We start from the raw sequence: 13602 nt of genomic DNA, 5'->3' as shown, positions 1-13602 counted from the left end.
TGAAATGCTCTTCAGGCACCTTCAACTTAACACAGCTTGATTTTTGTCATTAAATTTTCTGTTGTTGCCACCAGCTATGCACAATTCTGTTTTATTTTGTCTCTCCTTGATTAGCATATCTTTTTTATAGTATTGCTAGACTTTTTGAAAATCATCCCTTTTTACAGACACTTCCTTGCTTGAGGTTTCTGTTAATGGACTTTATTTTCTTCTAGTTAAAGCTTTTTCCACTTATTACCTGACATTATAATCTTTACTTCATTCTTTCTGGCTTCATGATCTGTTGCTTTCTAGGACTTCTTCATAGCCCTGTTTGTTCAAACAATTCCATTTATTGTTACTGTACTGTAGAAGATTTCTTTTGAAAAAAATAATGTTTTTCAGAAACTGAAAAGTTATCAAGATTGAAACATGCTTTACCCTGAACACTTGAATTTTTATTGATGACGTCTCTACAGCTCATCACTGATGAAGGAATAATAATGGCTGAAAATAAGGCAGCTAATGGCTTTACAGTATTATAAACAATTTAGTATAACAATTAAGTTATACTAAACTGAGTGTTGGTTTCTCCCATATAATTCTATATCACTTATTTAGGAAGAACCTAACTGAAATCAATGGAATTTCTGAGAAGACAAATTTGAAATTGCACCATAATCTCTTAAATATTTTATGTAGTTATTCATAAATACACAAGTACTATTCCTAACTTTTAGCAAACAGGAGTTTTTCTGAATCTGACCAGAATTATAAAAAGTTACAACAAAGTTAATTTGTCTGGTCATACTTTATGTGTATTTGTATTTGTATTTGATTATTTTTTAAGAGCAGATTAACTATTTCTCTTTTATATTTTCCTTTTTAAATAAACATTATACCAATTATCAGTATAAAGGAGTCCTTGTCAGATTAGCCATTTGTGAGTCCAAGATTCTTGACCAAAATAAAATACATATGCCAATCACAACTTTATTTCCAGGGTGAAATCTTGTGTCCACACATATGAAGCTAAAACATTTGATGTTTAAATAAGATAAAATGAAAATAATTTTAAAATGGCTACAAGTAATAGAATAAATTTCCATGCAAAAGGCCACAACACCACAGCCTTTGAAAGACACTTACTTTTCTCCGAGAATCACCCGGAGGCTGCTCTGGAGTAAAGAAATTTATAATTCGACTTTGGTTTTAAAACAGATACTCATTAAAAAATAAATCTGAATTAATTCATACATATGCCTCCTAATCCAACCCTCTGAATGCTTAAGTGTCTATTTACTGTCTTGTATATATCAAAAGCAATGAGCAATATCATCACACCATAGCCTGGGGAAGAAGTTGCAGGTTAGCTACCAAGCAGTCTATCTCTTGAAATCCATTTGTCTCTGATCTCTTTACTTGGTTGAAAAGAGGAGACAGACTATAGAAAACACCTGTTTTTCTTCCCACCCTACCTAATTCACAAAATGTAGTTTAAAGAGAGATTTCAAGAGAGTAAGCTGTTTGCTCTACTATACATTGAGAGTAATGTAATTGTGACAGTAGCAGAAGTCAAGGAAAGACAGATTGTCTGCAAAATTTGTTTGCTTCCCCACAACAGCAGAGAGATCGAAGAAAAAAAGATTTCAAGAGAATAATGTAAGCTGTTTGCATAGTGCGTCCATAGTTTCAACCTCAGATTGCCAGCACAATTACATTACTTTTGATGTCCAGAAGTGCAAAAAGCTTACAATACTTTCTTGAAATCTTTTTCTCTCCAATCTCTTTTTTCTGTGGGAGCATGGGTAAAATTAGGCAAAGAAGAAATTGCCTAAAGGAATCACTTCTTTTGTTCTACATTCACCCCACCCCAGAGCAGTACATTCAATGTGTTGAAGAGCAAATTGCTTGCTTTCTTAAAATCCCTTTCTCTCTAATCTCTCTACTCTGCAAAAGAGAAAAAAAATCATGGATGAGATGCAAAACTACATGTACAGGCTGTAATGATGATCAGGTCACTGAGGATGCTATGAATATCTTGAATAGGCAATAAAAATATTTTTCCAATACCATTCACAATAACTTTGATTGCAGAACAAGCAGTCAGTAAATGACAAGTATGCATATACATATATACACCCCTCACATTTTATCTCCCCTCCATTAAACGCACACATTTTCAAAGTTGCATTCTTTCTTTGAGAGAGAAAATAGTTTAAGGTTTCTGCTTGCAGATTTCAAACACCAAAACGTAAACCTCAGGCTGAACTGAGGAAGAAAGAAAGCTGCACAGAGTAAACATGATGAGAATTCCAAGTTTCTGTCCTGAATTATTAGATACAAGCATTTCCTTTATCCACTTTTTGTGTATATGTGTTTGTGTATATGTGACTTAGGCTAGGTGGTTGAAAGGAAGTTACAAGACACCCTAAAACTAAAGAGGAAACGGGATTTTGGAAGCTTAGACAGTTTTTCAAATAATAGTAATATTAGGTAGATTGAGTAGTACAAAATTAATTACATGAAAGAAACATCTGCTTCATAACAGACTCTAGCTGGGTGTTAAAAGTTATTAATCTATGAAAAAAACCAATGAAAAGAAAAAAGAGAAAGCTTCAGTTGTTCCCCAGAACTTATGTTCAGTAATTACTATTTCCAAACCTGGAGATTCAACAATGCTCTTATAGTAGCCACTGGTGGATATATCCTTCAAAATCTTGATCTCAATTAGAATTTAGAATACTATTAGAATAGTACCAATTTGTGGCAGTGAAATCCACAATTAAAATATACAACAAACTTGAAAACTGCTTTATGAAAGTTATTTTTGTTTGGTCATTTGATTATTTTCATTGAAGCCACTCAAGCAGGTTTATTTCAATCCCTTCAGACAGAAAATGTTAGGAAGCATGGCCAGTGCAGCTATCATAATTGATAATGAGAAATATCAATTTATTTCTAGTCTTTTCTATATTTTAAACAACATTAATGTATGTAATCGGTTTCTAAGGCCACTCATTTCATCTCAGTACATGACTCTGTGGGATTCACAACACTAAAACAAATACATATACAAATACAAATAGAAAATTAATTAGCTCAGGACTCATTCTCTCTTATCATATTTGTTAAAACTCAAAAACCTTTGCTGTCAGGTACTTTAATATCTCCCCTACTATACCCAAACCAAATGACCGTTATCACTTTTAGAATTCTAAAGGTTAGTGGAAGATACTGATTATTAGGCAGATATTCTATGATCTTTTTGGTAATTTCATTTTTAATTAAGTTTTAGGAACAGCGTTTTAATTTTGTTTAAATACTTTGTAAAATTTATAGATATTTGACATAGTTTGACATGTGATGTTAATGTGAATTATAAAGTAACACAGATAACAAAATAATATAGGCAATCCTCAATTTAACAATCATTTGTTTAGCAACCATTCAAAGTTACATCACTGAAAAATAACTTATGATTGCACATGATCATCACAGCATCATTATGGTCATGTGATCAAAATTTGACTGCTTGGCAATCACCATGTATTTATAATGCAATTGCCATTTGCAACCTTTCCTGCTGGCTTCTGACAAGTAAAGTCAATGGGAGATGCTGGAGTTGCTTAACAACTGCAGTGATTCAACTGTGGAAAAACTGTTATAAAATCAAGTGTGATTCCCTTAAAAACCTCCTTTCTTAACAATGGAAATTCCCAATTGTGGCCATAAATCAAGGAGTACCTATAAGATACAGCTGTTGATCCAATAGTTGGAGGGAATAATACATAATCCCCGGGTGTTGGAATAGGGTAAGATTGGAGTCCAAGCACTGTATGAGTTGATGGACTGGAGGTGGAGGGTGAGGCATCTGGTTTTCTTGCTTTTAGTTTCATTACTATTGAGAGCTGCCCAAACTTGTTTTTTTAAACAAGTGATATAAATAAAGCTTAAGAAGGACACAAATCATTTAATATTAGGGTTTTCTGATCTTTAACAGTTTCAAGCATTCATGAACAAATAATTCCCTTTTCTCCACAGGAAAGACTATTAGGGGAAATTTCTTTTTTTAATGAGTACAGGTAATCCTCTGATTACAAATAAAATAAAGCCTGCCAATTACATTTGTAACCTGAGGATTCGTTTGACTGAATTACGTTAAATAAACATGATCACTCACCAGTTTCTGTATAAAAGACTTTGGCTTATCTGCCATGTGGGCCAGCCTCTTCTAGAGCTCTTCGAAAAACAAGTTCAGTAAAGCCATGGGAAATGGGTTGGGGAGGAGTAAGTGGAATCCGGGATACTAGCAAAGCAAGCCTAGTCTGTGGAGACCTGGCAGGAGGTGGGGGGAAGGAATAGGCAGGGGATATGTTGCAGTGTCTCTACGGTTGGTTGTAAGGACGAATGACCAGCGTGGTGCTGCAACATGTGTAACTTCAGGACTGAGTGGTAAATACTTTTGGGGGGAGGGGGGGTATCGTAATTTTGAATGGTCACTAATTGAACTGTTGTAACTTGAGGAATATCTGTTATCATTCTTTCCTATACTCATGTTGATCTTGTTTGAAGACATTTTTTCCTAAATATTAGACTAAATGTGTAGATTACTTGTATAGATACAAAATACTGTATATAGATTAGCATTTTCCCTGTGCACCTTTAAGTGATCACTCCAACACTTATACCATCCTGCAAAATCTAAATTATTTTAGAGAAATTCATTAGAAATCAATGGGTAACTATTAAGGGATTCCCAATGAATGCTGCAATTCATAAGAAATTAATGTGAGAAACCTTGAATTAAATCTGCAGATTCTGTAAAACAAATATTCATATGAGGCCAATCCAATATGAAGCAGAAAAAATGAATATAATTTAAATGCTTACCTCCAAAGAGTTCCAATTCCCGTAAGCCCTCAAGAATAAATTTTTCAGACATCCACCGCTGTGAAAGAAACCCCCCCAAAAGGTAATGTGACATAATTATCATATTTCTTCTAAGTAAAAGGGGAAAAAACACCACAGTATGATCCTTAAACTTATAACATCAGAGAAATGTTTAGAGATAAGTCATAACAAATTATAAGTCATAATTTGTTTGGCTTTTTCTACAAGTCCACTGGGTATGATAAAATGACCCTTCATGGTATCCATTTACAAGATAAATTTGAAGTACTTTTATACATTCTACACACTTTTTCTACAATCATATTCCAATCATTTTATACAAATATATATATTCTCTTTTAAACTATAACTTAATTTATATTGTAAATTTCAATCCTTTTAACCAGATGCTTTCCCATTATTCTATTGGTATATTGTGTTCAAAATTCTTAGCCTACAGTATTATTCAGTCTTTCATGTATATGCCTTCTGTTTCGAACTTCACTAAAAGTTTATATATTTTAGTAATTATATTTCATTCTTTGGCCATAGTTCAGGTTAAAATTCTGTTTTCTGCTACTCAATTCCAAATGTTTGTTTATTAATTAGGCCAAGTCTTTATTTATTAAATAAATTTATATGGCTGCTCAACTCATAGTGTCTTTGGGTGGATTACAACATTAAAAAATTGCAGGGAAAAAATCCCATACATTCCAATCCTCCCCCTCCCCCTCCCCCACTGGCAACAAATACAATGATGCCAACTATTTATTTATTTTAAAAACGACATATTATCTACCTTAAACCTTTCTCTTAATTGTGTAGATGGAAAATATTGAAAACTAAATCCTTTTGTAGTCAATTCTTTCTTGATTTCATCTTACAGTCTCCATGTTCCTGTTATAACAACTCTTGATAAGTTAACCATTCTTTACATACTGTTTCTTTTCTATAAATGCTTTTTGTGCTGAGACCTACAAAGGCATTTTCAGGCATAGACAGACTTTATTTCTGTTCCATAGTCTCAATAGCAACTCTACATGAAAGATTTTTATCACAGAAATTCTCCCAAACAATGTCCATTGTCATTTCTCCTATCTTAACATATTCTTGATTTCATTCCATGTTTTAAGGTAATTCTTCTGGTATAACTACAATTTATGTTAACCATACTTATATCCAAGCATTTCACTTTCTTCCCAATCTTACAATTAGTTGCTTCTAGCAATTCCATTTATTTTCCATTTTCATAGTCTTTGTTTAACATAATCTTTGCTACTTTTAAAGCAACACCCAAAAGTTCTTAATTTTTCCTTTTAATATTTCTATTCTTTCCAGAGGACCTTTTGATTGCTCAAAATAATACATCTACATGGTATGTTGAGTTAGTAGCTCAATCTTATCATTATCATATCAGACTGAAATATATCTATAGAAGTATAAATAATTAAAATTACATTATTTGTGATTGTGTGAATTTTTTTAAAAAAGACACTTTCTCATTAAATTGTGTTGAAAGTGATTGACACTCACTCTAATTCGTTCTGGTTTACTTACAAGGAAAGACATGGAATCCACCCGTGATAATGTTAGTCCACAGGCATGAAAATTTTAGAGTGTCCTAATATAAAGAAAAAAAAGCAAGGGAGGTATCACAAAAAAACTGAAAACAAACATTTCTATCAAGCTTCTTACTGTCTTGCTTCATTGAGTTAAGTTAATTAGCTGTATTAAGTGAACTGGATATTTTTTACTCTAAAAATTAAAACAAAAATTACCCAAATAGAAACTATTATGGAAAGATACCATTCTGTTCAATTGTACAGTTCATTTAATACATTGCAGGAATTAAAAAAAACAAAACCCAGACATGTTGACTTTCATTACATCAGTATTATTTTACACTATTGCCTATAATGGTAGAAGGTAGTCCACATGCATTCTTCCTAAGTCAACTTATTGAAAGGCTGTGGAGTTAAAGTAAAGTACTGTATATCCAAACACATGACTTATAAATAATGGCTGAAGAGAGTTTAAGACTATGATGGAAGTCTCACTACCCCCATATAGTTCAGGACATACTGATAGACTATCAGCTATCTGTTGATCAACCACCATTATAGATTCATCACTATCAGAACTGGATTTAACATAGACTTGAATGGTATTCTTTCTTTTCTCAAATATTGCTCTCATACTCAGTGTAACATTAAATTCACATAATTTAAAACCAAACCTTACTTCTAAAAATATTCTTAATAAATCAGTACCTAATTGCAGTATATCTACATTTATATGAATCTACTGGGTGAGATCATACGTCACCATGGACTAAAGTATCACCAATATGCTGATGATACTCAGCTGTATGTCTCGGCCCAGTGTTGCTGTGTCCTCCCTCTCGCAGTTCCTGGAAGCTGTTAGGGGCTGGATGGGGAGCAACGGGTTGAAACTAAACCAGTGCAAGACTGAGTGGCTCTGGGTCTCGGGTTCGTTGGTTCAGGGAGAACCTTTAGTCTTGGATGGGGTGGCACTACCCCAAACAGACCGTGTGTGTAATCTAGGGGTTCTCCTGGACTCACGACTCCTGTTCGAAGAGCAGGTAGCGGTCGTGGCCAGGAGGGCCTTTGCGCAACTGCGGGTTGTGCACCAGTCACACCCTTTCATGGATCAGCAGTCCCTACTCAGTCACTCATGCCCTGGTCACTTCCCGTCTTGATTACTGCAACACACTCTAATGGGGCTGCCCTTGAAGAGAATCTGGAAGCTCCAGTTGATGCAAAATGCAGCGGCTCGCATGGTTTTATGCAGACCCCAGTGTGCACAAGTATCACCTCTCCTGCAAGAGCTGCATTGGCTGCCAATTTGCTTCCGGGTGCAATTCAAGGTGCTGGTTGTCACCTTTAAAGCCCTTCATGGCTTGGGTCTGGGTTATCTGAGGAAACATCTCTTGCCAGTGACATCTACCTGACTCATTAGAGCAAGGATGAAGGGAATGTTGCGGGTCCCAACCCTGAGGGAGATATACCTGGTGGGGTCTAGAAGAAGGGCCTTCTCTGTGGTGGCTCCATCTCTCTGGAACATAATTCCCCCAGAGATTAGAATGGCCCCCTCATTAATACTATTCCGAAAGGTACTGAAGACCTGGTTTTGCCAGCGGGCCTGGGGACCCCAGAGAGGGATGGAACCCATCAAATGGCTAGTGTGATCCACTGCCGTCAGGGTGGGGGTGAGAGTTGTTTTTTGTTTTCCCAAATTTTGTTCTATTGTACTAATTTATTTGATTCTTTTTGTTAGTTCTTATTGTTTTAATTTTAATTTTTTGTTTTAAATATGATTTTACGTTGTATAAGCCGCCTTGAGTCGCCATGGGTGAATAGGTGGCAATATAAATCAAAAAAATAAATAAAACAAATAAATATCTACAACAGCCTGAACAAGAACCTGCAGTTTTGGCAACAGGAAGTGCAGTGTTGCTAGTTTCTACTGCTTCATAGTGTGCAAAAAATAAACAATCCAGTCTCTGAATGTATATTTTATTATTGAACAACATTTTAATAATATTTTTTAAAATCCTGTGAATAGCAACTACCAAGTCATTATTTCACTGTTAAGTTTAAAAAAGGGACAACAAAGATAATTTCAGGAGTTATGAATTATTTTAACAGCTGCGGTGGTTAGAATGCAGTACTGCACGCTAATTCTGATTGCTGACTGCCTGCAATTTGGCAGTTCCAATCTCACCAGGCTCAAGGTTGACTCAGCCTTCCATTCTTCTGAGGTGGGTAAAATGAGGACCCAGATTGTTGGGGGCAATATGCTGACTCTATAAACCACTTAGAGAGGGTTGGAAAACACTTTGAAGGAAGTCTAAGTTTAAGTGCTATTGTTATTGCTATGTTGTATGTTTCTTCAGTGCCCAAGTTGAAAGCAGTGCTAAGACTAAGGCTGTTCCACAATATGCTTAACCAGATCAATTATTCTGTGTATCTCAGCATATAAACCCATACTATTTGACTGATTTAAGGCTCAGTGAATTTAAAACTAGGTAACTAGGTTAAATCTGTTGTGCGAACTGTGAGAAATTTTATATCTAAAAATACAATGAGTGAATCGGATTTATGTATGTGTGGATTTTTCCCTTTTTTCCTTTCCACCATTTAATTTTATGCTCTCTGGCCTTTCCTAACTACCTCAAATTCTCATGAGCTTCACTTTGCTGTTACCAAGAGATTTTGGATAGCTAGGAGATTGGCACTCCGAGGGGCTGTGAATCACAGTAGATTGTGTGTGGAAAATAGTCTCCGTGTGTGTGTGTGTGTGTGTGCGTGTGTGTGTGTGTGTGTGTGTGTGTATGTATGTATGTATATATATATATGTATATATATATATCCCAAACCAACGGGGACACGCATTTCAGGTAGGGGCAAGGAAAAGGGAACTTCAGCTTTGCATGTTTTCCCAACCTCTCAATTGGGAAGGGTGCTGGGCCCCTGGATTTAGATAGGTGGATGCCTGGTTTAGGTGAGATTGAAAAAGTGAAATGCACAGGATTTATATAAAAAAGATGGACTAAAATATGGGATGTGACTAGTAATTTAATTTAATTTGGCAAAACAAAGGTACTTTCAATTGTAATAAAATGAAAAAATTAAAAAGCCATAAAAGAATTATTTTCTTGAAAAGTTAAGTTGTTATTGAGTATATGAATATTTCTAGAAGTTTACATTGAAAGAGACTATTTTACTATCATTGTATATATATGCATATTCTAATTTTATGTTTAAAGTAAGAAAAGTTAAAAAGATGAATTATGCTTTTTTGATAATCTATGAAAATAACTCATAGAAAGCAGTATCTTTCTGTTTCTTCACTTTACCCATTTACCACTCTCCAAGTAAAATCTGGAGACTAAAGGAAGGGAAAAAAGGGGGGGTGGGGTGGGAGAGGAATAATCTTTAATCCCTCTCCACTCTGCAGCCCATTCTCACCTTTTTGCAACTGCTAAACATTTTCTCCCTCTAAATCTCTTTATAAAAACTAAACTATGAGGAATAATCTTTCTTCATAGCTTTGTTGGCTTGCCTGGCCAACAAAGCAATGTGGAGAGAAATCTTTTTTTTCTCTTTTCTTTCCTTTTCTTATTGCTTCCCTCAAGAAATCAGACAAGAATTTTTGTGTCTTGATCTTGCAAAGACAGTTCGATAGATAATTTAATCAGTCCTAAATTTAGTCAGTTGATTTCTTCTATTCAATCCTGGTTAATTTATTGTTTTTCTTATCACATATGCTAATTAAGAGGAAGAAATTGCAAACCCACAATCCAGCAAAAGCCTGTTTTCAATACTCCATTTAATATACTTTTAAAGTATATTAAAAGTAATACTAGCCCCATTCAGCCTTCATATCTGCAAACTGCATTATAAGAGATGAGTGAAATGTATGTTTAAGCAGAGTTGCCATATAGCTCTGATTTTCATAAACGTATATGCTTGTAAGAAAGTTAATGATTGTAACTATATGTAGAAAAGGGGAGTTTGAGAAAGGAATAGTCTATATCACGGGTATGAAACTTGCAATGTCACGTGATATTTCATGACTTTTTCCCTTTGCAAAACTGAGGTGGGCGTGGCCTGCACATGACACATCCAGCCCATGAGCCACCAATTTTTTTTTTAAACAAGTTTTATTAATTTTTAAAACACACAAATTATCATTATTCATTACATGTTTAAACCTTTTTTCATTGTAAATTTAACAAGTCAGATAAATTATGATTCTGTTTTAAACCATTTCCATATAACATACCAAAACCTCTTATTCAATTTCTCTTTACTTCTCTTTACTCTTATTCAATATCATTATTATTATTTCATCTATTTCTTTCTGACTTAGTTACCATTATTCTCATTCTATATTTCTACAAGTTTTTACTAATTCTCCCCAAAAAAACATATACACACAATACACAAAACATAAAAAAATCTTTTTGAAAGTAACTTGGACCCAGGTGTCTCTCTCTTCATGGACTTCAATTATATTCATGCTCATCTTACATATCATTACTTATTTTATTTACCATTCTAAGCCTTCTATATTAACTTCTCCACATATTTCACCCTTCTTAATTCTATCTTAATTAATCATCTTAGTTTGAATCATTATATTTGTATCTTTTGTCCATTTTTTATCATCCCTTTGTCTCATTCCTTATAAAAAGAAGAAAATAAGTTTCTCCTGAAATCATTAATCAGAGTATGATGCCTTTCTATCTCCCCCCTAAGTTAGTCAAATTAATCTTTAAAATAATATCCAATACCCAATCCGATTTTGCTTGGTACATTCTATCTAACTAATACATCCAAAATAATTAAGTACATAATTAGACAATAAATCCAAATATTAAAAAAAAGATACTATAATAAAAATTTTATAATAACATCAATACCATAATCTTATTAAACTCTTTAATTAAAACAGTATTCTAAACCTCCCCTATTATTAAATTTTAAAGCCAATCATTTTTAAACATTTTAACATTTTAATCTCTTATCAACTCTTAAACCATTACAATACTACCATCTCATCTTATGTACCTTGCAAAATCTTTTTTTTTTAAAAAATTATACTTTATCCATTATCCATAAAAAAATTTTTTCCATTTAATTTCAAAACATTGTAGCTTTTCTCCACCTTTTCCCTTTCTTTCTTCTCCCAACAAACCTTTCTACCCCCCCTTCTTCTAACCTCTGCCTTACCGGCTTCCCTTCTCTGTCATATTCCTTTTCCCTTTTGTTTACTATCATCATATTGGTTTTGCACCTTATTTTTCCCTTTCTTAAATGTTTTTTTAGATCTTAAGTCCTTTAGTTTTCTTCTTTTCTCTCTTCCTTCTTTCTTGATCAAATTCTGAGATTCATTAAAAATGGCTCCTTCCTTTCTTTCTTGTTCCTCTGCTGTCTTCATCTGTTGTAATGTTTGTTGATAGTTAGTAAGCGCCATTTCTAAAAAAAAGGAAAGCTTCTTCCACACCATCTTTACCATTTTTTTTTTGCTTGTTCATATTCTTTTCTTAGTTCCTCAACAGAAAGAGCCATTATAAATCTTTTCTTTTCTTTTCCCCTTCTTTCTTCTTACAACAACCAGAATATTCAAAGGAAAATAAAAAAAATAAAACAGTCCCAAAGTTATCAGTCAGTCCAAACCAAGGTAGAGTTCTCACTTTCTCCTTCTGGGGTAATATCAATCAAAGAGAAAGAAAGTCCAAATCTGTTTAAAATCTTATTGCAATATCTTCTAGTCTTCAAATCCTTAAGGCATCTGCTTCAACAAAGTCTTAGCATACAAATATTTTCTTTTTAATCCTCTCTCTTCCCACTCATTGCTTAAACCAATTTTCACCAAAAAAAATAGGTTTCTTAATATCCAGTTATTTATTCCAGAGGAAAAGAGGGAAAGCTATCCTTTCAGCACCATCAAACAGCCGCTTTTTTTCCTCTTCTGGCAGGTATTATTCAGAAAGTCATACTTTTCAGGAATTTTATTAAATATGTCTTAGAGTCCTAGGAGCCAAGAAAAACTTTCTCCTCTCAAGCACTTTCTCCACTTCCTCCTGCGCATTCTTACCCGGCTGCCAGCTTCTTTGTGGCGGCCATTACGGACCGCCGCTGCACCGTCCTGGGAAAAGGGGTTCTACCGGCCGGGGAGGGGTCTGCAACACCCCCAAACCCCTCTCCGGATCCCCTACCTTCAGCTGCCCTGCAGGGCAGCCTAGCTCTGCACCCGTCTGGGTCGGAGCCCCAGAAGCGCTAGCGCGCGGCAGGGATCGCGCAGCTTCGCAAATCCCTGCCGCTTGCAAAGCCGACAAACCGGAAGTCCCCCATGAGCCACCAATTTGACAGCTCTAGTCTAGATGAAGAAGCAAGGGGAAGCTTATACTGTACACAGTCAGTAATAAGAACGTTTAAGAAATGTGATTCAGAAGATCTGAAGTTAGCATATATTGTGTTGCAAAATGTAAATTATTTTTTGCATTTTAATCTAGATATATCCTTAATAATGCATTTGGAACTACAAAGTGAAGACTAGGTGTTGCTAAATATGTGCTAAACCTTTTTACTTTTCTCTTAAAGTCAAAGAAAAGAAGGTAAACAAATCTGTGATGAGAGCCAGTTTGATTTAAGGCACCAACCTAGAAAGTAAAATATGGGTTCAAATCCTAACTTAGTCATGAAAGTGGGCTAGATAACTTTGGGCAAGTAATTTTCTGTTAGCCATAGGAAAAAGGCACATTTTTTGCTTTACCAACTGTTATTGCCTAATCTGCTGTGCTGCCTCCAAAACAAATTTGTATTTTAGCTTCTCTCAATAATCTCATTACAGTAATATTTCAGCATTGTTGACTCCATGTGAGGGAGTAAGGAAAAATATAGGTGTGTGTCTTTTTAAAAAACTTTTACTTGTGTTTTATCTTTAAAAAAAAAATCCCAGTATGGGTGGCAACAGGCTAAGGCCCAAGACAGGAGACTTATTAGATTCTGAGGTTGCAACAGCCCAAATTATAGTACTGATCATATTTAAAGTATTTTAAACAGCTAATCTGTGTCCTGCTGACCAAAGCGGAAGCCACTTTGAAACCAAACCAACTTGAACCTCAATCAAAAATATGATGACCCTCACCCAATGTATGCCTACCAAAAACCCATTTCCCAAGAGAGATTTACACACCTT

At 34.6% G+C, this 13602-nt stretch overlaps 1 protein-coding gene across 22 annotated transcripts in view; it reads right to left on the bottom strand.

Moving 5' to 3' along the window:
• STRADA (STE20 related adaptor alpha) overlaps positions 1–13602 on the bottom strand; it is a 42246-nt gene that overhangs the window by 21740 nt on the left and 6904 nt on the right. For 11 of the 22 annotated variants that reach the window (XM_087947484.1, XM_087947483.1, XM_087947491.1 and 8 more), the window contains 3 exons: positions 6430–6493; positions 4873–4930; positions 1129–1157 (listed from right to left, as the gene is read on the bottom strand). In XM_087947484.1, the coding sequence (XP_087803610.1) occupies positions 1129–1157; positions 4873–4930; positions 6430–6441 (99 nt within the window). In that variant the 5' untranslated portion in view covers positions 6442–6493. The remainder of the gene's footprint in view (positions 1–1128; positions 1158–4872; positions 4931–6429; positions 6494–13602) is intronic. The other 11 variants (XM_087947499.1, XM_087947501.1, XM_087947505.1 and 8 more) reach the window with 1 other exon arrangement.

Source organism: Notechis scutatus, chromosome Z (genome assembly GCF_049901735.1).
Source record: "Notechis scutatus isolate UNSWTSFEM ecotype Mainland chromosome Z, rNotScu1.2, whole genome shotgun sequence".
Classification (NCBI taxonomy): domain Eukaryota; kingdom Metazoa; phylum Chordata; class Lepidosauria; order Squamata; family Elapidae; genus Notechis; species Notechis scutatus.
The sequence above is the reverse complement of the archived record's forward strand: the minus strand, read 5'-3'. Positions and strand labels throughout refer to the sequence as shown.